Raw genomic sequence first — 24,306 nt, 5'->3', positions numbered from 1 at the left:
GCGGAGACCACCGTGTTTCTGCATTGTCATGTTGCTGGGTTAGGGTGTTTGCTTTGCATTTTGGTGTCTCCTGCCTGTCTGTTCTTCTGAGGTCTCGTGGCTCTCGGGGAGCGTGGCTGTATTTCCGTGCTGGCAATAGCGCTCTGGTGACGGCTGAGCTTTCTCCCGGGAGGCTGGCCAGCAATGGGCAGAGTTTCTGTACGCCGTTTGAGACAAATCGGTGCAAAACGACACGCAACACCCGTCTCCGCTTTTCGCTCCTCTTTACTGCCTGGTAAAACTGAAAAAGAAACTCTATCTCCTGCCATCTTGCACATTTCTGCTGTTTTTATTGTGTGAGAAATCTTTGCCATACGTACGATTGCTTTGTTTTAATTTTTAATTATTAAAAGGGACTGCGCAGGGTGGCGTAAGTTAGATTGCGTTTGTAGGGAGAGCGCAAAAGTCGTGGCTTTTTAAAGGCAAGAAGTTCATTGCTTAATCATGTTATGAGCAGAGTTAAAATTGAAAGCGTAACCGCGCTATATTTATTCGCGTTCTGCCATGATAGCTTAATGCTGTAACACACACCAAAACGTTAAGCTTGAAAGAATTTTTCTCCTTTGCATGTGGAGTTGACTTACACCCTTAACACTGGATCGAAGCGCTTTTGTCGCAGTTAAGTCTTTGCGGGGGTGCTTTATGCAAACGCGCCCGGCGAGCGTGCCGCGGTTCAGATTTATAGCGCTGCCGGAGTCAGCTGCGCGAGCTGTCCCGCGGGGGCCGCTCCTCTGATGGAAAAGGAGCAGCTGGAAGGTGCCGTTTCGGGCAGCCCCTGCGCAGCCCGGGCGGGCGCTGCGGCGGGGAGCCCTCCGCCCGCGTGACCGCCGGCCCCCGCCGCCCGGCCCGCGGCACCCCAGCGCTCGTCCCCAGCCATGCCTGGAATGCCGCTTGCCACTTGGGCTATTTCTGCTATCTGTCGCTATCAGGGCTGCAGCGCTAACAGTTTGGCAGATGGGACGCTTTTTCTTGGAGTTTGTGTCTTTGGTTTTTAACTTCTGGCAGTGCCTGAATTGTTGCTGTTCTCCCTCTCCTTTTCTTCTCTCTGTAAAACCATGGCCCATCGGCTGCGGTTTCATTTTGGCTCTGGGCGAAGCAACACAGCCCCCGAATCGGAGATCCTCGACCGGGAGAGAGAAGATGACTTTTTCATGGCATTCCACACTCTGCCGAGAAGACACAGTCCGCACGCTTTCTCCCGACACGGAGCGGATTACGGTGGTGGCGGCGATTTGCAAGAAGTGGGCTCCCTGAAAAGGAGCACATCCATGTTTATTCCCCAGCTGCTGAACAGTATCGATGTGCGTCCAACGAGAAGCTCGTCAATGCAGATCTCTCTTCAGCGCAAGACTGCGAACGGCTGCACGGACGAGTGCGCAACCCCGGAGTCTGCTGAGGAGACACCTCCTTGTGAAGTCTCGGACTTTGGGGAGCAGTACGTGTCCCCTGCTGAAAACCGTTCTTGCTCTCCGAGCAGCCCAGAGGTGACTCCCGAAAGCTCCGCGCCCAGGCTGACTGAAGAGTTAGGGCAACAGGTTAATGGAACTATTTGCTGTAATCACAGGATATTTTGTACTATTCCTTCTAATAACCAGAGTGAGGATGCTTCATCAGCTGCCCGAGAAGATGAGACAAATGAAGCAGCTTCAGCTTTAAACATAAGTGGTGTGAGGATTCAGCATCGGGCTTCAAGCGCGGATGTGCCTCAGGTTACTCTGCTCCCCTTTGGTACCGAGGCTCAAAACAGTGCTCCTACCCCTGAACCCCGGCGCTGGTCTTTGCAGCACGTGCCAGATATGTCAGCAAATTCAGGGAAAAAGTTATTTGTTCTCCAGTTACAGCAGCCGCAGACAAGTGGTACAAGTGCAGGAGGCGAATATAACTTTGGTTTTACTGGAACAAAAGGGGACAGATTGGTCAGGTACCCTCGGATACGGCTAGAAAGGAGTACTTCCTACCCTGTCCAGCCGCCGACCGGAGAAGTGAGCCCCGCAGGTGATGGATTGAATTCGGAACCACATGGAAACAGCAGGAACGGGTCAGAAATGCCTAGAAGCAATTCGGTAGAGCGGATTCCTCAGGGGCAGGGATGCTTGTTTAAAATCAGACCAGATCAAAACACGAGGCAGCAGCACTTCAGGATTCTTGTCACCCGCGGCCCCGAAGAACAGACTCGGGTGGTCGGTAAGGAGGATTGTGGCACCCCTGGCCCTGCAGCCACCAGCGCCGCAGTAAGTATGTGAAATACAGAATTGCCGTGCAAAGGCTTCTAGGCTTGACGCAACTGCGGCACTTCCATTGTTAGTGCTAGAATGTTCTGCATTGCTCTGGGGCAAGCCGCAAATCGTCTCTGTTTCTAATCTAACCTAACTTTGCTCTCAGTCATGGTTACATCCAGTGTAATATTTTGAGATCCTAATGTCACACGTGTTTCTTAATTCAGTGTTACATCAACTGGAAAGATTTTTAAAAATCAAAACATTCAAGTGGCAAATTAAGTGTTCGTGTTAATTTAGTTGGCTGAGACCTTGCTGCGTGAATTCTTCATGCGCTCTGTTTTTAAAAACAAATACTTTCACACCTTCTAAGTATAATGTACACACATGTACCTCTACTCGGTTTTAAAATGTGTATGGTAACACAATAGTAGCTGAGGCTATAGAAATCTTACGGTAATTCCAATCAAGATATTTACTTAACAGATAAGGTACAAAGAAGTTAGAAACAAAAAATCTTATAATTTTTTTTTTTTTTTTTCCCTTCTGGAAATTAAAACCATGTCCTGTTTTTTGTGTGCCACAAGTCCTGAGCTTGGCACAACTCAGTAAAATGTCTCGTTTGTATTTGCCTTGATTGTGCTTTAGGATGACGAAATTAATCTGTTTTTTCTTTGTTATAATGAGAGAGGATTGATGGTTTTAAGCCACTTTTTGTAAGACCAGAGTATGAGTGAAACTTATGGGTTTAGTCATTTGCTTAAATTGCTTTACTGTGCAATTTAACACCGCCCACTTGAGTTCCTCAGCTCGGTGATGCTGTATATAGAATAGTAAGCGCCCTGTCTCCAGCTGTGAAAACAGATTCCCTAGAAGAGGTTTTTGGTGTTAGTTGCCGGTGTGTTCTGTGCGTTTGTTCGGCGAAGCACGGCACGGACAGCCGGACGGACGGACGGACAGGCGGCCGCCAGTGGCTCTGCAGCTTTCTGTGCAGAGCTGAGTCTCCAGTTACCCAGTGGAACCTTCTTTTTAGCTCTTCAGTAGACGTTTTGAGTAGAAAATCACAAACTATCCCTAAACCTGTATTTAAAAAAAAAAAAAAGTGACATAAAAATATCATCTTGCTAGTACAGGTTTCATTTCGCTCTCTATAAGGCAGCAGTTTTGTGAAGTAGCACATTGGATCTTTCCTGCCAGCCTGAGAACGTTTCAGTGGGAAAATCTGAAATGCAGAAACTTTACTGACGATATTCTTCATTTGACTTTCATGTATGCGGTACAGTATGTTAAGTGTTCTCGTACTAAAATGAATCTAAATCTCGTACTAAGAAGGAAACGGGGGAAAAAAAGTCTCTTTTTTTTCCTTTCCTGTTTCTTCTGTGTTCCTTGCCAATAACAGCTGTTCGCGGAGAGGCGCCAGCGCGGGTTGTGTGAGTGGCTGCAGTGTGTCAAAGCTCGTCGCAGAGCCCCGGGGGTTTCCAGGTGTGTGCGCTGCGGAGCCGAGCCCCAGGCTCTGCCCCCAAAGCCACCTCTTTGATCCCCGCTGCAGGAGTTTGTCACGTGCCCAAGGCATACCTCAGTGTTTCCAGAGGAGGATTAGGAAATTTGTTCCTACGTGCTCTTAGTTTCAGTGAGCATGTGAAATCAATTTAGTCAGCGGGGAAGTATGGCAGTCGCAGGGGCGCTCAGCCCACGTGGTACCGGCAAAGAGTCATGGTAGCGCAAAGAGTTTCTGAAGTAGGGAATTAATTGCGATGTAAAACTTGTGTTGTGGTGGTTTCTCATATTTGAAGTAAGCCCAGAAATCTTGTGGGTAGAGGTGATTGGCTGGGCCAGATGCCACAGGACGTGTGGGGAATGAAAGCATTTTGGTGAAATCTCTGCTTTATTTTGTCTACATATAAAGCATTCTTTAGTAAGGTATCATTTTTAATCTATCCCACGGAAGTTTGTTTGGAGGACCTGTGATGCTAAGCAAGGCTGTGCTGGAAATACTTGTTCCATGAAGCTGAGGGGAAAAGTTGCCGTGTTTTATAGTTGTTAGCATAAAAAAAAAAATATTCTAGACTCTTCCCGTTGCAGAAGTTTGTGCGTATTTGATTGATACAGGGCATGGGGCTGGGAGCAGCAGCTGCTGCAGCCGTGTTTATCTGGAGGGCAAACACGCGAGTGGCGTCGGCAGGCCTGCTCTACCAAGCGTTTATGACCTTTCCAATCGCTGCTGTTTTAGACAGAAGCGCTTTGGGGCAAGCAGGATGTATTTCATTACAGGTCGTTCTAAAATATTAAGTATGAGCTTATGTCCAATTGTGAAAAATTTTATTCGGAAGCCTTTGTACAGATTGCTTTGACCGCGGTGATGTTTGATGTGTAATGCAATAGGTTACTGCTAAGCGCGTAAATATACTGTGGTGTGTAACAAACACTCACGTTGTTTGATTTGGGGTCTGTGAGTGCATAGCTGTATTTGCGGGAAACGCTTCAAAAATCTCATGTATTGGACAACTGTTTGAGTCCTGACAAAGGCATCTTTGTTGTGATAAAAGTACAAAGTGCCCTAACAAAATGTTGTGGTAGTAGGATTGAATTAGTTACACAGAAATGGCAACTCTTAGCTCTGCAAGTCTTCATTCGTCACAACTCAGCTTTTCTTTTCCTTTCTTAGAAATAATTGTAGGATAAATATTTTTGTGAAAGTACGGAGAATCTCCTTGTGCTCCTAAGGCGTGGGCTGGGGCTGGGGCATGCACGCCTGGGCGAGCGCCGCCCGGCCGTCGCGAAGGACCCCGAGCAGGTGGCGGCGGCACCTCCGCCACGAGCCCCCAGGTTCTTTGTGCGAGAGCGGCAGCAGAGCTGCGGGAGCGCGCGGTGGCGTTCACGTGGGCTCCGCGAGAACGGGTTAAAAACCCGGTCTGAAGAACGTGGATCTCGGCGGCACTGAGGAGCTGGAACCCGCTCCTGAGCTGCAGCATCGTCCTCCCTCCCTGCCCAGGCCCCTCGTTGAGGCTCGTCCCAACTCCGTCCTTCCGCCCGTTCCCTGAGTTTTGGTGGGGAAAGGGGCACCCGTTCCGCGGGTTTAATGGGAAGGCTTTCGTGGGAGACGTCTGCCCACCCTCGAGGCCGCGGGCTCCGCTGTGTCCGCGGGAGCTCTGTGTTTGTTCCGCTCGGAGCAGAGCCAGCGACGGAGGGGAACAGCAGCGCTGTTTGCTGCAATTCTGCTGCTAAATTAGTAATTAGCAACTGACAATTACGTGACTGCAATGCAGATGAGGGAAAAATCTGAACTTTTATTCAAAGTCATATAAAAATGCATTTTAATGCGTCGTTGTGCCGTACGGCACAGTGGCTTTCGGCAGTTTGTTTTTCCAGAGGGCGTGAATGCTCCTCTTGTTCCACCGTCCCTTCTCATAGTTTCAGTGATAGCTCTTCACCATCAAAAGGTCACTGGTAACCCCTTCTTACCTTAGTGGTTTCCCGTGATTTGGAACAGATTCCTGTGAGGGCAAAACCTTGCACAGAACAGGTAGCAACCCCCTCGGGAAATGGCTGCTACAAGGCAAGCTGGAATCCTTGCCCTTGCTGCTTTTGTGTCCCACCAGGAGAGCCGAGAGTCAGATCTCTTTAGTCGTATTGGGGATTATTGTGCTTTTGACCTAAGAGAAGGCAGATCAAAAAGATTGCTGGTTGATTTAGAAGACCTGCTGCTGAAAGTTTTCCAGTGTTCAACAGTGTAACTGAAGTAGTACCTAGTATGATACGGTGTGTGTAAAAGATGCACATTTCTGCTCTATCCGGGACTAGAAATGTGTCTCTAAAGAATTCAACACCTCTTTAGGCCTTCCTTACACAGTGAAACCCGACTGCAGTGTTCCTACCTTAGTTGGACTGTGAATTAATATCAGGTGTAGAAGAACTTATGTTCAGAAGTGCAGACAAATTCTCCACCAAGACAGTATTTCTAGCTGATGTAGCAGCTGTATGTATTGCCAGCGGTTTGTCAGAAAAGGGATGTGGTGATCACACACTGCATCATATGTTATCACATAAAAAGGGAAAAAAATGTCCATTAAGTTCCCTTGTAGATTGGTGTTTACTATTATCCTATATTTGGTCAAAAATAGCTCGTGACGCACCACGCTCCAAGATATTCGTAGTCTATGATATGGGAAGAAAAAAAATGAGGGAAATACAGTTTTATTCAGTTTTACACATTGGAAAAAATGTCATATATGTAAATAAAAAAAACCTACTAGTTAAGGGATGACGAACACTGCTTTTTTCAACTTGAATATGTGTTCTGTAGACAGTCTCAGGAATGCCAGAGCTCTCGATAGCCAGGCTGTGCTTTAGTGCTGCTGTGCTGTCCTGCCGATGGCTCTGGCGTTGCCGCCTGAGGTCCCGCTCTCAGCGCGGGGCGCGTTCTCTTCGCTGGAGGTGGCTTCTGTGCGCAGCGGCTGATCGGCACAAGAAAAGCCGATGGAAAGCTTGAAAGATGAAATAAACCGAGAAGGGATTTTTTTTTTTTTTTCCTACTTGTTCAGCCAACCATTGCAAGACTTCATTAATTTCAGGTTAGTTAATGCAGCCCGCAGAGAGATGTCAATTTTCTCTCTTAGTGCTGCTCTTCTTGCCCACTCCTGTGGCCGTTCACCAGCCTGTCCTTGACACACAGTGTTCAGCACTTGTTTAACAGCTTTCATCCTCTTTAACCAGCCCCTGTGCTCAGACTTTTTTAGAACTTGAGCTGGGATGGAAAATGGTGGTGCTTTTGAATTGGAAAACAGGTTTAATTGCTTCTCTTATAACTTCTGAACCAACTATAAATGTCTGAGAACTCCAAAGAATAAATAGAACTGGGACAAATCCTGTTCCTAAGGAATGTGTATATAACTGTTTATCTGCCTCTCCTGCTTTTATCTGGATGGTGAAGTGTGTTGGAACCAGCAGTCATTCCATTGAGATCAAACATGCAGAGCAAAAACGCACTTGGCATTAGAGCCTCCCTGCTGTCTGTCCATCCGTGCAAGCATCGTGGCAGTTCCCTGAGCAGACGCTTCGAACTGGCTTTATTGGTACTTTTGGCGCTGGACGGGTGACGCTGACGGGCGGTCGTGCTGAACCGCGGCCGTGTCTCCCGCGCCAGCAGTGTCACCGAGCGCGGCACAGCGCTCCCCATGCAGTGGAGCAAAAGCAGCCGCAGTGCTGACGGTTTATTTGGTAGCCTTCGTTATACCGGGAGCGTGTCCTTGAAAATGTAGCGGTCTTCTAAAGCAGCAGTGCCAGATGCAAGCGTTTCTCACTGGTGTCTGCAGGGCCAGCCGCGGCAGCTCCGGTGGGATTTTATTAGACCTCATTGTTTGGTGTTTTTCTCCCTGAAAGCCGTGTCTTTTGGTATTACTCTTTGAAGAAACCAGAATAAAACTTTGAGCAGAAGAGCTGGAATTAACATCACAGAATCCCAGAATGTCAGGGGTTGGAAGGGACCTCGGAAGCTCATCCAGCCCAATCCCCCCGCCAGAGCAGGAACACCCAGGTGAGGTTACACAGAAGGTGTCCAGACGGGTTTGGAATGTCTGCAGAGAAGGAGACTCCACAACCTCCCTGTTCCAGGCTCTGGCACCCGCACCGGGAAGAAGTTTCTTCTCATATTTCAGTGGAACCTCCCGTGTTCCAGTTTGTACCCGTTACCCCTTGTCCTATCACTGGTTGTCACCGAGAAGAGCCTGGCTGCATCCTCCTGACACTCACCCTTTCCATATTGATAAACGCTAATGAAGTTGCCCCTCAGTCTCTTCTTCTCGCTTTTTTTTAACAGCAGTAATAAACTATTTGCATGGAAAAATTGTATGCTGAGCGTCAGTCCACAGTGATCTCTTTAAAGCTGAGTTTGTAAAGCCCTCGGTTGATGATGGAAGTGCTGACACTGTCTTGACCGTGAAGGTGCCAGCCAGAGCAGCTTTGGTGTAGATCTGGCCACAGAAAATCACGGACATAAACCAGATGCAGAATTTGGATTGCTTTTTGCACTCTTTAGCTGTTTTCCTATTTGAGAAAAGCTGTCAAGTAATAAAGAATTTAGGAATGTGCGTGTTTTATGACTGTTCTAGTTCAAAAAGCTGTTCTCAATCCCAATCTATCCTGTTTGCTTAGTTTCCAGATTAAATCTCATTGTAAAATGTATTTCTGTACACATTTGTCTAAAATCCGGTGCTTTTATCTGTTTTTTTCATATAACAGGATGGCATTTATAGGTTCCAAAAGTCAGCATACGTTAATAAAATCAGCACTGTGACCATGCAGGTTGCTGTCTCCAAAACGAGCGAATAAATAAGAAAGGGAAGACCTCACCTTTGCTGTATTTAAATCCTCTGATATTAAAACCCAGCAGAATGCTGGGCTGCGTCTAACACGCGTGGGAAAAGCTAGTTCTGGGGCGAAGGTGCCGGGCTTTACCGCTACCAAAGCACCGCGCTGGGCGCAGGCGCGCGGGAGGGAAGGTCCGCAGCCGCTCTGCTGCGCTGGGCTCTGCGCGCACGGCGCGCACCACGCTGCAGCCTCCTGGGCGACCAGCATTTCCAGGCTCTGTTTTAGGTATTCTGGAAAAGAATAGGGAATATAAACTTTGTGATAAGGTGGTGTTTTTATCTTCAGTGAAAAGAGAGATTCGGCTATAAACGTCTGTGACCGCTGTTTCAGTTACGTGTTGAAGTCTTATATTCTTAATCCCGCTATGGAAAGAGGTTGGTTTTTTTTTTTTGCAGGCCAAGAGTAATATATAGTCGCTGTTTATAATAAACGAGGCAACAGGACCCTACTTGTTTGCGATTAACTTTCATATTCAACAGATTGCTGGGCACACACAAAGCGTGAAACTCTGGAGGATGGTATTTTAAATGCTTTGATTATTGAGAGCAATCCATGAAAATCCTTCAAACAAGGCACTAGAGACTGGTAACAACCCTCCTTGAGAAAGTTATTGCCCAAGTTTTACCTCAAGCGAGTGTTTAAAATAGTGTTGTGTTTGCTTGTTTTTAAAAGTAGTTTTTCTGCTTTTAAAATGTTCTACTCCATGTCCTGGAAGGAAGAGCCACAGCATATCAAGATGTGGCAATAGCAGTATTATTTGAGGGATTACGTTAAATCGCTATTATTTAAAATATTTTCACGTTGTTAAATAAAATTTAAAACACTGTTACAAAAGCTAAGAACTATATCCATGACACTTTGTGCATAACATCACGGATAGTGAAAAACTCCTCTAATTGAAGTTTTGTGTGTTTTAGCAGTAATATGTTTATCTTTTAGTACTTAGTGTTGTAAAGACTTTCAATTACAATCATGCTAACCATTTAGTTATTTGAAATCTGCCTCAAGCATGGTTTTATATTGTATAACCACAAGCGTTTATTTGCTTCAAATTCGGTGAGCGTGGAACTGAACTTTGGTGTTAAAGCTGATCAGAAGCTGCGTCCGCTCGCACCCGGAGCGCTGCGCTCTCCAGAGATGGGCACAGAGGCTGCCGCAGGTCTGTGTTACTGACACTATTATTTTTAGAAGCTCTATCGGGGCGCTTGCCAGCGCGCTGAATTATGACAAACACGAGTGACCTGGACTTGCTGGAAGGGATGGCGCTGTGCTTGGGATGCAGCTTGCGGTTCCTTAGCAGCGCGCTGCTCACAGCTCTTCGGAACTCAGGAACACGGGTTTCTCGCCCCAGACGGGTTCATCATGAAGGGTTCTTTTCGTATTGGACATTTTAAGGTATGGGATTGCAAGAGATACTCTGCAAGGCACACTGATCAGGCTACAGCGTAACCGCGAAAGATGTTCTTTATTCCCGTAGTTTACAGCCCTTGTGAGACGCTCAGCTTTCCCAGCTCCGGCTGGGGGAGCTCTGTGCGCTGCCCCCGGCCCGCCGGGGCTGGAGGAGCTTGCGCAGGGCTGAGGAGGCGGCCGGAGCGGCCCCCAGCGAGGAGCTGAGCGTGACCCCCGTAACCCGCGTGTGCTGGACGCGGCAGAGCTGGCCGAGCCCCGGCGGCTCGCCCGTGTGCGCCACGCACGGCGCTTGGGGCCTCGGGCGGCAATACGAGATTTGGGCTGGTTTGCACGATTTGAAGGTGTGTAGCCAAACCTGGACCCATGGCAAGTTGTTAGGAATTCTGCCGTTGACTTAGCATGACTGGAGCTGCACTCAGGAACTTGCCCTTGCTGCTCTGGTTTTACATTTAGCTGTAGGAATTCTAGTCTTCAGCGTAATAGCTCTGAGGGAAACAGAAGCTGCTCAGAGATCATTTTCACCGTGGGTAACGGTCTGTACTTCAACGTCGCTCTGTGTGTAGACGTGTGCCTTCTAGAGCGTGGGACCGAATCCCCAGCCGCGGTGGCAGTTGGGCCGTTCCAGCCAGGTCCTGTCCGAGGCACGGCGCAAACGCAGAGCGCTTCCTGCAAGCTGTGCTGCAGCCGTGCGCCTGCAAAGCACCTGCGCCCGGTCGCCCCCAGGAAAGCTTGCCAGGCAGCAAACCTGCACTGCGGAATTTGCTCTGCGACACGTCTGTACGTCTCAATTTGCTATGTATTTCAGTCTGTTCTCTATTGACAGATGAGCATGCAGAAATTTCTAACATCTTCAAAAGTGGTAGCAAGTCCTCCACTCCTCAGGGTTATGCCTGTCAACCTCTGAGATTATCGATCTTTCTGAGTCACGGAAAGAATTTTAAATTCTCACATATTTTAAAGTAAAAAATTACTTAGGTTTGTTCATATATTGGCAACACACTGCAGATTGTTTGCTTTGTCTCCTACTCTAGATGAAGTGTTATCATCCAGGGAAAAAAGGAAAAAAGCCAAACCCACTCTGAACTGTAAATGGAGTTTTGTCTGAATATGCTTCTCTGTGGGGAACACTCGGCAAATGAATGCGATGCTGCTGAACGAACGAAGTGTGCTGGAGATGGCTGTTCCCTGTGCATGACTTCAAAATATTAATTCTTTGTACATCAGTTAGGATCAGCGTTTGTTACCAATGTATTTGTTCTGTGGCTCGCCACAGGCCGCCCTGATGGCGTTGGGCAGAGCAGGGGCTGGGTCGGCGGTGCCGGAGCAGCGGTTGCGGCTGGAGGGGCCGCGCGGGTGTCCCTCGTGTCCCCGCTGCTCGTGTCCCCGCTGCTCGTGTCCCCGCTGCTCGTGTCCCCGCTGCTCGTGTCCCCCCTGCTCGTGTCCCCGCTGCTCCTGTCCCGCTGCTCCTGTCCCTGCGCTGGTGTCCCCGCTGCTCCTGTCCCTGCGCTGGTGTCCCCGCTGCTCGTGTCCCTGCGCTGGTGTCCCCGCTGCTCGTGTCCCTGCGCTGGTGTCCCCGCTGCTCGTGTCCCCCCTGCTCCTGTCCCGCTGCTCCTGTCCCCGCGCTGGTGTCCCCGCTGCTCCTGTCCCGCTGCTCCTGTCCCCGCGCTGGTGTCCCCGCTGCTCCTGTCCCGCTGCTCCTGTCCCCGCGCTGGTGTCCCCGCTGCTCCTGTCCCGCTGCTCGTGTCCCCACTGCTCGTGTCCCCGCTGTCCCTGCCCCCTGCCTGCTCTGGGGCTGCTTTGGTCCGGAGCAGCGAGTTCCAGCAGCGCTGGCCGGGCAGGGGGCAGCAGTTGGGTTTCTCGTGCCAGGTGCCAGCCCAAACAGATGCGGGAAGAGGAGGGAGAAGGAATTTGGAGCCGTCGGTTTGCAGCGCCAGCTCCATTCTCCACGGGGCTGATGTGTCGTGTTCCCTTCCCAGCGAGCGCAGCCTGTGTCAGGGAGCATCTGCGAGCCTGGGGCTGGAGAGAACTCTCCCTTGCCTTTTGGTACGTCCCTGAATTTCATGGGGATTAGCGTTTCTGACCAAATATTTGCAGCAAATATTTCTGGAGCTCTGGCCTTCCTGCTTTCCGTTGTAATCAAATTTTAAATATATAAACGTGAAGTCCTTGTGCAGAATTTCATGATACAAACAAAATAGATTGGTAGTCGATTGCAAACAAACGTGTGCAACATGAAACAAACTTTTTAAGGTTTTTTTCCCCCGTGTTCTTTATTTGTCACCATGAGAGATTATATTACCAGTCACCCTAGTGTGGGTTGGTTGGTTGGTTTATTTTACTGACTGAATTTTAAATGAATAATTATCCACCATAAAGACCTTGCAGTGAATATTATTGACTGATCTACATGAACTGGTAACTATCCTTTTCTTGAAGGGTTAATTAAACAAAAATTCACATTATTCTAAAAATTTAGGAGGTCTCGAGGTTCTTTGTCTTTGCAAGAAAAAAAAATGCTTGACCATGTATTGGTGTAAATGATGATTCATTTAAAGACATTGAGCAGCCTAGTTACCTGCCCACTAAGCAGCGTTCGCGTGGCCCCAGCAGAAGGCGGGGTGTGTTTCTCGTGGGTCAGTGCGTGGCCGTGTGCCCCTCAGTGTCCTAACAAGCAGCAGCTCTCCTGCGTTCTTCTGTCAGATAAACTTGGCGGGTAGCATTCTTACAGTGCTTTTGGTGGTGCTGGTGGGTTGGTTCGTTTGTTTGGTTTTAGATTTTGGTGTTTTTTTTTTTTTCTTTAATGTTAGGAAAATCATTAAAGCAAAAATATTACGTCAAATATTGGCAAGTTTAATGCCTTTTTGAACGTGAGTGCTACGCAGATCAGATGTTTAAAAGAGCATAGTTGGTACCTTCAGAAGATTTTGTCTGAACAAATGTCAGCGTGCTTTCTGTGATCCTCTTACTGCTCTCTTATTGCTCTGCCTCCTGATAGTTTCACAGCTTTATTTTTTCCTTTGTCACTGTTCTCTTTTGTTAAAGCTCAGTCTCAGATTCTTCCATCAGGCACATACCTAAAGTCCTGCGTCACGGTCCGAGATAAACACGGCGGTGGGTCCTGATGTCATAGAACTGAACCCTGGAGAAGGGGCTCGATGTGCCTTCTGCTCCCTTTGGCCCTGGCAATCTATGGGGCACTCACTTCGTTTAGGGGCAACCGGATTTTCAGAGTACTGCAGGAGCTCTAGCACGTCATTTTTAGACAAAGCCTGACCCTGCGGTTTTGCTAAGGCCGACTGAAGTGGCCTTGTGTAGGCCGGTGCTAATGAAGCTGCCCCTCGGGGCTGCGGGAGCTGGATTCGGGAGCTGGACGCGGCCCCGTGCGCTGGGGGAATCGCAGCCCGGATAAACAGGAGTCGTTGTTTGTCTGCCCCTACAGCCAAGTATTTGATTAAGAGTTCACGAGGGGTCAGATAAACATTCAGTGGCTCTCGGAAAGCGGCTCTGGTCATTGGAGCAGGTTGTGTTACGTGCTCGGGTTACGGCGAGTTTGGGAGCGCTGTGGGATCAGCGGTGGCTCCTGCCCAGGCACGGCGTGGGCAGCGAGGCCGCTGCCCGGCGCAGAGCTGCGGACCTGCATTTCGCCTGGAGTCGCTCGGTGTTATGTTTTACTGCTGCTTGGAAATTAGCGCGGTAGTGTACGCCTTGAGGAAAACAAACTCAGGAATACTATTCGGTAAGAAAGGAATATTACATCAGTGTAACGGTATGCGTGATGAATGACTAAAAATATTATTATTCTTCAAGAACTGGTTTTGCACTGTTGAAATGGTCCTTTGCTGCAGAGTTCTTTGCTTGAAAGTTATTCTAATATATATGGAGAAAGCCCGTGTATTTGCCCAGAAATTGTGGAAGAAGAGCTTCAGAGAGAACCATCGGTAGTTAGAAAATTTACAAAGTGCACCACATGTGTATGCAGAATATACATACATTATACGTTATGGAAGTAATGCCCCACTAATCCCTTTATTTCTGAGCTCTTTATAAAACTAGCAGTTCTATTTTTGGCCAATTTTGAGAGAAGGCTTCTGGATTTTTTCAGTTTTGTCTGCGTTCGATTGCCACAGAAGCCCGAGTGTCAACGTCTTTCAAAGGCAGCTGCGTTCCAATGGGCTCTGAACGTCTGTGATTTCCCCGTTGAGTCTCAGTGTATGGCCAGGCCAGCATGAGAACAGATTGCTGCCCAGGTCCAGCTGCCTTCTCCAAGGAGCAGGACGTCGCACTGAACGTTTTAGCAGAAGGTGATGTCCATTTTTAATGGTTTTTGCTATCCTCTTGCTGATCTTTCATCATGGTTTCAAGAGCTGCGTATATTCTGCATCTTGAGCTCTTACATCTTTCAAATTTCAGTTGCTGCAGTTCTTCAGGATGTGTTATAAGCATCGGGATCGCTTTAGAGGGCAAATAAATCCCCCTAGCACACTAGAGCATTTATACTCTTGCAGTACTTGGCTTTTCTGAGGGTTATATTTCTTAATTGCCTTCTGCCAAGAAAGCACATACATAGGAAAACTGGTCATGGCAGATGTACAGTGAAGTCCAAAAGTCTGAATAAACGGCTGAGCTGCTGTTGATGAGACGAAGAAATAGAAAGTAGGATGTCTTTGAGCAGAAGAAAAAGGGAGGATAAGTGCAACAGTGAAGAGGAGAAAAATGGTAATAGAGACAATAAAAGGTCTGTGTCATTTGAACAGTTCATAGTGTCTGCAACGTGAGGCAATATTAATGAACAGTTTGCCAGCTAATTATACTCTTTTTAATCCACTTAATATTGTACCTCACAGGGGAATTTCCCAAGCCTACCTCACTTGCCTAGCGGTACCAGCAGAAATTGTTCCGGTTGTGCCTCACTTCAGAAGTCCATCCGCTGTAGTTCTGTGAGCTCCTGGCTTTTGAAGGGGAGCGATGCGAGCAGCAGTGCTTCAGAGTGAAGGATTCGGAAAGGAAGTAAAATACGTGTTTGCTGGCACACAAGGAGTGAGTCTGAGAAGAGGCGCTAGTGTGGGGAGGAGCGCGGAGCCGAAGTGTCGCGGGCAGGGCCGTGCGCCCCGGCAGCGAGCCGAACGCGGGGCACTGGGAGGCGCTTGGGGCTGGCGCGGCGCGGCTCGGCGCGGCGCAGCGCACAGTCAGCCCGGCGGGCCCGCGGCGCTGCGCGGGCAGGGGCCCGAGGAAAGCTTCACCTGGCTCCTCCAGCTTTTAGATCTTGGCCAGTCTGCACGTCTGAAAGAAAAAACGCGTTTCTCGGACCCTTAGTTGGGCTGCACTGGATCCCACAAGGATGCGATCTGATGCTTTCCATTTAAGTGGTTTTCACAAGTTTTTGTGGAATGTCGTACCTGCTCAGTCATTTTCTTCACGTGGTCACAAAAAAGGTTGTTGACGTTGTCAGTGTCCCACGCTCTGTTGATTTATCACCATTTTTCTACAGCACAGACTGGGAATGTCAGGGTCGTACCCACCGGTATGGCCGGTGATCTGACACGAGTAGCTGTGGGTGGTTGCGCGAGGGTTCACAGATCCTGCGCCGTAGTTCGCCTCTGCGCATCCTTTCCCAGGCCAGAAGCAATGCCAAACATGAGTCTGAGCAAATGAGGAATTTGTGCTCCCCTGCGACAGTTCCAAGTAGCAGCGTGCAGCAGTTTGTGCTCTGGAGAGCCACCAGCCTCTGCCGTGGAACCGTCCTCCTCTTGCAACCTGCCTCCCTTTTGCTCTCTGGCTTGACCAAGCCGGCCTCTCATCTCAGATTTTGCAACTCTGAATATCATTGTTTTCTAAATTTTGTACTTTTTTATACGTAAAAATGTAGCATTTGCATAAAGCTTACTGTGTTAGATCTGAGGAACAGCGATTCCCGGTGAATCCTTCTGTGCAGTCTCAGCCATGTTCACAGTATGAAAAATGCTTTTCGCTCTGCTGCCCCTACCAGAGGCAACACATACAGAAAGTGGTACAGACAGCAGGCGTACAGCTTTGAGGGCAAAAAGTATTGGGGCACTTGGTAAAAATTTTTAGAGCTGCTAGAGTGTTAATGGAAAGAATAATGGTAGGGCAGCGCGATTGCCGAGGTACGTTCCTCGGCGTTTCGATGTCGGTCAAGAGCAAACTGCAGCGAGGCGCCGCTGCCGCTGGCGCGTCCCGTGGCAGCTGGCGCTGTCCGCCACACTTGCTGGTGCCGCTGGGAGCGTGCACGGGCACCTCCTTTGGATGAGAAGCCACACACTTACCTCTCGTTCACTTTAATTTGCCACTAGCGTGATTTCAGCTCTTGGGATGCGAGTGAAATCAGCTCGTGCGCAGTATTTTGAATATTTTGGGACTCGGTGGTGCTTACCTGATGACCACGTGAATCTGTAGCTCATTTCGGTGTTGTCTTCTCGCTGTGCCTCCTGTTCTTTTGAAGAGTTGGAGTGAAACTTCATAAGGGGATTATTTCATTTTTGTTTTGCCAGGAAGTCCCTCATTTCTTATGGAACAAGGGACAGAAACTCTCCTAACACATTTAACCTGTTTTTTCACTTTGCATGCTGGTTCTGTTCCTGTTTTCCAAATCCTCTCACAACTCTGGCCTGTTTAAGGATCTGTGGGCCATCAGCTCCCTCCTCCTGCCAAGGCCACTCCTGGACTTAGTCCCCGTTTGGTCTGCCCAGCATCTAAATAAAAATGGACTCTGGTCTTCTCAGAGGCTGCTGGTAATGCGGTGGCACTAATAATAGCAGGTGTTCACTCTTGTACGTCACAGATACAGCCTGTTATAACTGTTACCCGTGTTAGAGCGAGGAAATAGAAGTCCATTTCCAGCACTCCCGTGTGTCATACTCTTAATTATAATAGGGGTCTAAATAGGAAGCCATTTTATTGTAATGGCTGGAATCCCCGTGTAAGTTGCTGTCTTGCTCTGGCGTTGTCCAGAGCTGCCTTGGGTGTGACTCACGCTTCAGGAACGCGTCAGATCTTGGCAGAAGTGCCCGGTGTTTTGGAGTATGTTTAAATAAGCAGCGGCGGCGCAGGAGAAGCATTTTGGAATTTAAAGAGTTCATGCTTGTGTGCTGCGGCTTGCTTGATCCGTTTCAGTAAGGGTCCGGTTGTCGTGGTCGCCCGTGCTCGATAGGAAACAGACCGTTCGCTCGGCTGTGACGATTTCGGGGCACTACTGCCCTGTCTCTGAAATCGCAGCTTAAACATGATGTCTTTTATGTCCGGTTTGATCCCTGAGGTGCCTCTGTGTGCGTGAACGTGGTTGTATCTCGTCAAAGTTCAGTAGTCTTTAGCGAGTGTGTGCAGGGCCCGGGGAGCTCCTCGTTCACTGTCCTTAAGGGCGGAGGTGATACCCAGGGGTCGCTGTCCTGCCCCGGGTGTTCCCAACCCTTGCAGGCTGCCAAGTTCAAAAAAGCCAGCGCGTGGCTGGAAGGGATTGTTCATAATAATGTGTCCCCACAACAGACTTCACTTCGTGTTGAGAAAGAAAGCGTTATGGAAACTAAAATATAACTGGCACTGCTCTTGTGTGAAGTTTCTGTGAACGCTGTTAGAGGAGCAGTAAGTATTTATTTATTTTGGTACAGATGAATAACAGAAGATAATTGTTTACAAAATAAACTGGTCTTTGTGTTTTGCTCTACCTTGCCTTAGAGATTTGGAACAGGAAGAAACCACTACGGCCACCAGAATTTATTCTGGTTTATGTGGTGGTGAAATTGTATGCCTTACAGTTAAACTCTGAATAACTTCGTATTACTCTTAGGTAGTAAAATCCGTCACCAAATCAAAATTTCATATAGAGTCTCTATCAGGAGACCTATTTGTGAAAATGGATTTGAAATATCAAATATCAAAATATCAAAAAAAATAGTGCGTTCAACCAAAAAAAGTTAAGTTTGCAACGTAAAATATTTTTTCTAAAATAGAAACTCTAGAAGGAATTATTGAAACGTTTTTATTTTTTGATAAAAATGTTGGATGTTTTATGTCACAAAAAGAAACAGTGACAAATAGATTCAAAATTAAAAATTCAGCATTTAGGTATATTGGTTGAAAAATGGGAGATAGTATTTACATACTTAACAAATCCGACAGAAGCAGCAACTCAATAAATCATCTGTGCTGTTAAGTCACCTGTTGTTGGTTAGGAAATATTAACTTATTAAGAGTACTGTTATCCTGAATGCCACGAACAACACGTTGGATCAGGCATTAGAAAAAAGAAATTGGGAATTTCGGATGAAGGTAACTCTCCCAAACTTGGGCTGCGTGGAGTGGAGGTGTTTGTGGCGCCTGGTTTGGTCAGCACAGCCCTGCCTGGGCTTTGCGGGGGAGCTGATTCCATAGTTACATCCTCACTATACCGGGAAAGTCCATAACGCCTTTTTTTGTTGCATATAGCCGGTTTGCAACCTGTGTATGAATAATTAGCATGGCTTAGTTGTGATCACTGTACGTGACAGAACTATGGGAAGCCAAATGATCTGTGTGGTTCATGTCTCAGCTTCTGCCCCGTCACTTCCGTGGCTCTCGCCCTGCACGGCACAGGTACCCCCGCGGGTTTTCAGTGTCAGCCATGGAGCCCTGGCTGCCCGTGGAGCCATCGCTGCCCGTGGAGCCATCGCTGCCCATGGAGCCGTGGCTGCCCGTGGAGCCCTGGCTGCCCATGGGGCCGTGGCTGCCCGTGGAGCCATCGCTGCCCGTGGAGCCATCGCTGCCCGTGGAGCCATCGCTGCTCCACGAGCCCTGGCTGCCCATGTAGCCCTGGCTGCCCGTGGAGCCCTGGCTGCCCGTGGAGCCCTGGCTGCCCGTGGAGCCGTGGCTGCCCGTGGAGCCATCGCTGCCCGTGGAGCCGTGGCTGCCCATGGAGCCCTGGCTGCCCATGGAGCCGTGGCTGCCCATGGAGCCCTCGCTGCCCGTGGAGCCATCGCTGCCCGTGGAGCCGTGGCTGCCCATGGAGCCCTGGCTGCCCATGGAGCCGTGGCTGCCCATGGAGCCATCGCTGCCCGTGGAGCCATCGCTGCCCATGGGGCCGTGGCTGCCCGTGGAGCCATCGCTGCCCGTGGAGCCATCGCTGCCCATGGGGCCGTGGCTGCCCATGGAGCCCTGGCTGCCCATGGAGCCATCGCTGCCCATGGAGCCCTCGCTGCCCGTGGAGCCATCGCTGCCCGTGGAGCCGTGGCTGCCCGTGGAGCCATCGCTGCCCATGGAGCCCTGGCTGCCCATGGAGCCGTGGCTGCCCGTGGAGCCATCGCTGCCCATGGAGCCATCGCTGCCCGTGGAGCCATCGCTGCCCGTGGAGCCGTGGCTGCCCATGGAGCCATCGCTGCCCGTGGAGCCGTGGCTGCCCATGGAGCCATCGCTGCCCGTGGAGCCATCGCTGCCCATGGAGCCATCGCTGCCCATGGAGCCGTGGCCGCGCAGCTGCCCCTTTCCCACAGTACCTGTTCTCCTCAATTCATGTCTGGCACAGCCACGGCAGTCAGGTTTGTGACATCCGGAGGGGATTTTGGTACGGAATGTGGGTGTTTGGGGGTCGGGAGCAGGCGCAGGCTGTCGGGTTTGCTGTGGAAACGGCTCCTGGGCAGCCGCCCTGGTAATGAGAAAAACACGTGCCGCGCGGGCCCTTCCAGACAGACGCGGCCGGCTGGGACGGCTGTAACCGCCGCCGCGCCTCTGCGAGTGCCACGTTTCTGTGGTTCTGTTCAGGTTTATGAATATTTATCTGGTTTTTCAGTAGTTGGGATATAGTTTAAAATGCCACCTTTTAAATGGAAGTTCTAATAATTCCTTCCAGTAGTAATAAACTATAATTAGTTGTAATTAATGATTTCTAATCTGATAATTTTAGTGTTAACTATTCCTCCTCTTGCTTTTAGCTCCTAGTTTGTCATGTCTTAAGTGCAGAAATAAAGTGTGAGTTCTGTATGCGAAAAGCTTAGCCTGGCTTTTGTAATAAAGTAATTTTAATAAAAGCTTGGTGCAGGGATGATTTTACAAGGAAGAAAGCGCTTCATTTGGTCTAAAATGCAGAATCAGTGACACTCTTTTTTATTTTAAGCTATTTTCATCATGATTATGTAAGGAAGAAGAGACTGCGGGTACAGTTAGATCAGCTAATTAGAGCGGTATATGAGGTTCCTCCTTAACTGAAACCAGAGTCTAAGGTTCTGTCAGACAAATCTGGGTGATCGTGTCTGAATAACAATGATTTCAGGTATTGCCATAGAAGTAATCTTTGCATTTTTGTCTTAAATGAGATTTTTTCAGTTAAACATTTGCAAATTCAGAGGAGGGTGACTTTTTGTTTTCTTATGTATTACTCTAAAGGGAAAATCATGTTTAATTTCAGCTCAGGTTTTAAGCTATGACCATTCAAACCTTAATTGGTTAAAACGTTTTTGATTAACAATAGATGAGTAAAAATCTTTGTGGCCAGGTTGCAAAAGTACAATAAGTTGCCATTATTATCAAATGGAAAAGAGGAATTTGGGTTCTGCTTGGGAACTAGGAAGTACTGAGGAAGATATTTTCCTTGAGAAAGTAGAGGTTACACTGGCAACTGACAAAATTCCTTTGAGTTTATAGAAATTAAAAGAGTTTGTTGCAATTCAGTCAGAAGAGAGAAAAATTTCTGAAACTTGCCAACCTAAGAATTAAGATTTGGTTTTCCTTTCATCAAATGATGAATCAACGTAATGAAATTATCATTGGAGCTTTACTGAGACAAAGGAGATCCGGGAGTTGATATGCCTTAGGTGCAGAAGGACATCTGTGATGGCTAATTAATGTTTTAAGAAAGCAGTTGAAGGTGAATGTGCTTTGTTGTAATGAACAAAATCATGCATTGCTGCTAGTTTTCAAAAAGGCAATTTAAAAATACTTAGGTGAACACAGATCTCCTTTTGGTTTTTGGGGTCCCTTTCATTGTTAAAGCCTTCAGGAAAAGCAAAGCTCAGCATTTTCCCCATTCAGCCACCGTTTTAGAAACGTAAGGGCTCTGGGGGTTGTGAAGAGACGAATTAAGGAGAGCGGAGATCTGATTGTGTTTGTGTCTCAGCTGGACGTTTCTTCTGTTGTTTTCTTCAAACACATTCCCCTGTTGAGTTGAACAAAATTATTGATTTAGTTGTGCTATCTGCAAAAATATTTTTAATGCAACAGTGGCTTCCTATATTAGAATAATTGCTCTTATAAAATGAAGGCTGGTTTTGTTCATAAAGTAACAAAACCAGAACTTTGCTACGTAGTTATGTCACTGTAACGGATTTCTGTGTTTGCTAATTAAGGGGGAAAAGAGGTCTCTGTCAGGCTAAAATGGGTGATTTCACGTTGGTTCGTCTAAAGGTAGCAGGTATTTTCTGCTGATGGGTTGCTGTTTTCTTTTTGCTGTGTGCAACTCCATTGTATTTTGGTTGTGCGAACTCAGCGGTGTAGAAGTGAGATGGTCCTCAAGGCTGTGGGACCGGTTCCCTGGCACTTGGTGCTGACGGTGCATCAGGTCTCAAGTCCGGGACTTAAGTAATACGCAAGTGAAATTTGCTTAATTCTTCCTGAATTTTACACTTTGTATTCTAACAATTTGGCTGCTGAATTTGCGCAGTGGTGGTAATCTCCTCTTTGCAGTCCCGTGTTTTTCTTTACCAGGTAGGTTTATTTTGCCGGTTTCTCAGTTTAACCCGCGTGATCAGCTTTTCAAAACCACCGGCCTCGAGCTGGGCTGTATGCTCCCAAAGGCTCGTGGAGTTGTGCGCCGAGAGGGGATGTCTCCCCTGCCGCCCCGCTCGCTCTCGGCAGCCACGGCTCCAGCGTTGAGACGGTCCCGTGCCGGTAGGAGCCCCGGGCCCGCTCGCGTTCCCTGACAACACTCGCTGCCGTGGACGCAGCGAGAGATGCGGAGCTAAAGAACAGAAAAGAAAGATTTAACCCATAGGCACCCGCAAGACACGAGATCCAAGTTAGTAATACAAAGCCTGCTGTGTTTTGTACCGTCCAGCTCTCTTGCGGTTTGAAGGTCTCGCATCGCGTGCCGCAGTGCAGCCCAGCTGGAGCTGCTGAGTACCGTGCAGAAGTGTGCACAGACCCAGCTGGCGGCTCTTCCGCACGTGTGCGATGCGGCGCTGCTGGGAGCGGGGGTCTCGAGCAGTTCAGCATCGCACCCCCGTTGTCATCCATCAGACCTCTGCCTGCACAGGTGCCTGTGCTGGGATCCGGAGCCACCGAGCTGTTCCCACGAGCGTCCCTCACACAGCCGCACTGCCCACTGCTACTGCAGTGATGCGAAAATTTGGAAAGAACGTAGCTTTAGTTTATTTAGAATAAATTTAAATATAAGGTGGGCTCCGAATGGCATCAGACTGTTTCTGCCATCAGACCTGGACTGTCCAGGCCCTGATAATTCAGGCCCAGAGTTGTGTGCTGAGATACGGTGCAGGGATTTGCGGTCCGAGAACAGCGTGGACTTTGAGTATTTTACTTTAAGCAGAAGCTGAAGGGATTAAAAAAAATAGTACAATTTACTATCCAGACTGTGTCAGCCAGCTCTGAAACCAAGCAATATCTGGGTTGGAATGTGGCATCTGTTTAATCAGCACACAGAAATAGTACACAAGAATTTTTAGGTCAGGAAGTTGGGAACATCATGATCAGCTGAAAATGCCAAGGGCACCACGGGTGGGTGGCGTGTTATACCCAGTGCGGTGCTTGGCCGGGGAACCAGAACGTCTCAGAACACCTCTGTGCGACTGGTGGTAACCACAGCTCAGCAGGACTCACCTCCGCCTCTCAGGGAGGTCAACACACATACGCATTCTGGTGCACTTTTAAATTTGATTTGGTTTTGCATCTTCCCTGCCCGCTGCTCCGATTCCACGTGCAAATGTTGCCGAGACTAGCAACTGATGTTCCGTTTTTAAAGCCAGCTTAATTCCTTGATCCAGGTCACACGAGCGCTATGGGAGGTGCAGGATCCTGCAGTGGCCGGGGAAACAAGCAGAAAGCCGGGCATGGGGAGTGACTTGGGCTGCGTTTGTCACCAAATGCTAATTGTAATGGTCGTAAATGGGAATTTCGTTGCGTGTACTGGAACTCTGGCGTCAGTCAGTCCTTTATCTAAATTACTTTGTTGTGTTTGCTTAGTAAACAACTGGCTGCAGCTGTTGATAATGTGAGTACCTGAGTCACGGTGTTTCACGGTTGTGCCTGCACCGATGCCATAACAGCGCGGGGGCGTTCGTGGTGCTGCCTCTGGCGCCGTAGCTATTGACTTCTCGTCACTGACATAAATTCATTGACACGGAAAGAAGGTCTTAAGATACACCATGAGTAGTGCATTTGGAATAACTAAGTACATTTTTATCAAATGTTGACCTTGGGGTTTCCTAGTGGTTTTTGGGAGGCGGGATGGGAGGGAACAGAAGGCACCAGGCAGAAGTGTGCACAATACCCAACACGCCTCACGTGTTGGAGCACACGGGAGAGAAACGGAAGGATTTTTGCAGTAGTACTGCTTTGCTACAAGATCAGTGTGTAAATAAACGAGATGGTTGGACAGATTTGGGTTTCCTGAATAGATAAGATGTATTTACATCTCTGCAAAAATATAGAAGTGACTGCCTCTCATTTAGAGAGAGCTAGCGGGAAAATAGGGCAGGATTTGAAGTAATGTGATTTTACATCCTTTGTAAAACCGAATAAATACCAGATTTTAAAAATAATGCTAATTTACTAACTCAAATATGTTACTTTCAAATATCATTATTCTAAAGTGGACTTCTGCCCTCCTTTAATTCCAAATTAGAATGGATGGCGAGGAATACTTGCCAGTTTGTGATATGGCATGCAAAATAAACCCGAAACTTTCTGGGAGTCTCTTCTTTACCAAGCAGATTGGTTCATCTTTGCACCGACTTTCCTCAGTTCAGAAGTAAATGTACTAAACCAGCCAAACAAAACCCTTCTGGCAAGTGGTCGTTTGGAACAGAGGATGGCGTAACACTTAGAAATTGCTCTGTGTCACAGAACAAAAATGTCCTGAAATGCTAAAAATTAATATAGTAACCCCCCCGTAAGTAATTTTTCTTATAAATGCATGTGTACAGTCAAGTGTGGCATAAAGATTCGGTTTTACCAGGACCTCGGTGCTGGTGAAAACGGCCGTTCATGCCAGGAGAAGCTGAGGAGGGGATTTTTTGGAAGTACCCCTGCAGCTCAGCGGCAGAGCCGGCCTGGAACTGAA

General features: G+C 48.3%; 1 protein-coding gene across 8 annotated transcripts in view; it reads left to right on the top strand.

The window, feature by feature from the left end:
- NEDD4L (NEDD4 like E3 ubiquitin protein ligase) overlaps positions 1-24,306 on the top strand; it is a 152,263-nt gene that overhangs the window by 83,340 nt on the left and 44,617 nt on the right. Inside the window, exons 1-2 of one of the 8 annotated variants that reach the window (XM_065657436.1) lie at positions 59-274; positions 1,144-2,270. The exons of 3 other annotated variants lie outside the window; for them this stretch is intronic. In XM_065657436.1, the coding sequence (XP_065513508.1) occupies positions 184-274; positions 1,144-2,270 (1,218 nt within the window). In that variant the 5' untranslated portion in view covers positions 59-183. Of the gene's footprint in view, positions 1-58; positions 275-373; positions 2,271-13,743; positions 13,768-24,306 lie in introns of those variants that run through there. 4 more of the 8 variants (XM_065657438.1, XM_065657440.1, XM_065657437.1 and 1 more) reach the window with 4 other exon arrangements.

Source organism: Caloenas nicobarica, chromosome Z (genome assembly GCF_036013445.1).
Source record: "Caloenas nicobarica isolate bCalNic1 chromosome Z, bCalNic1.hap1, whole genome shotgun sequence".
In the NCBI taxonomy this organism is placed as follows: Eukaryota; Metazoa; Chordata; class Aves; order Columbiformes; family Columbidae; genus Caloenas; species Caloenas nicobarica.
This window is presented reverse-complemented; position numbering and strand designations above follow the sequence as displayed.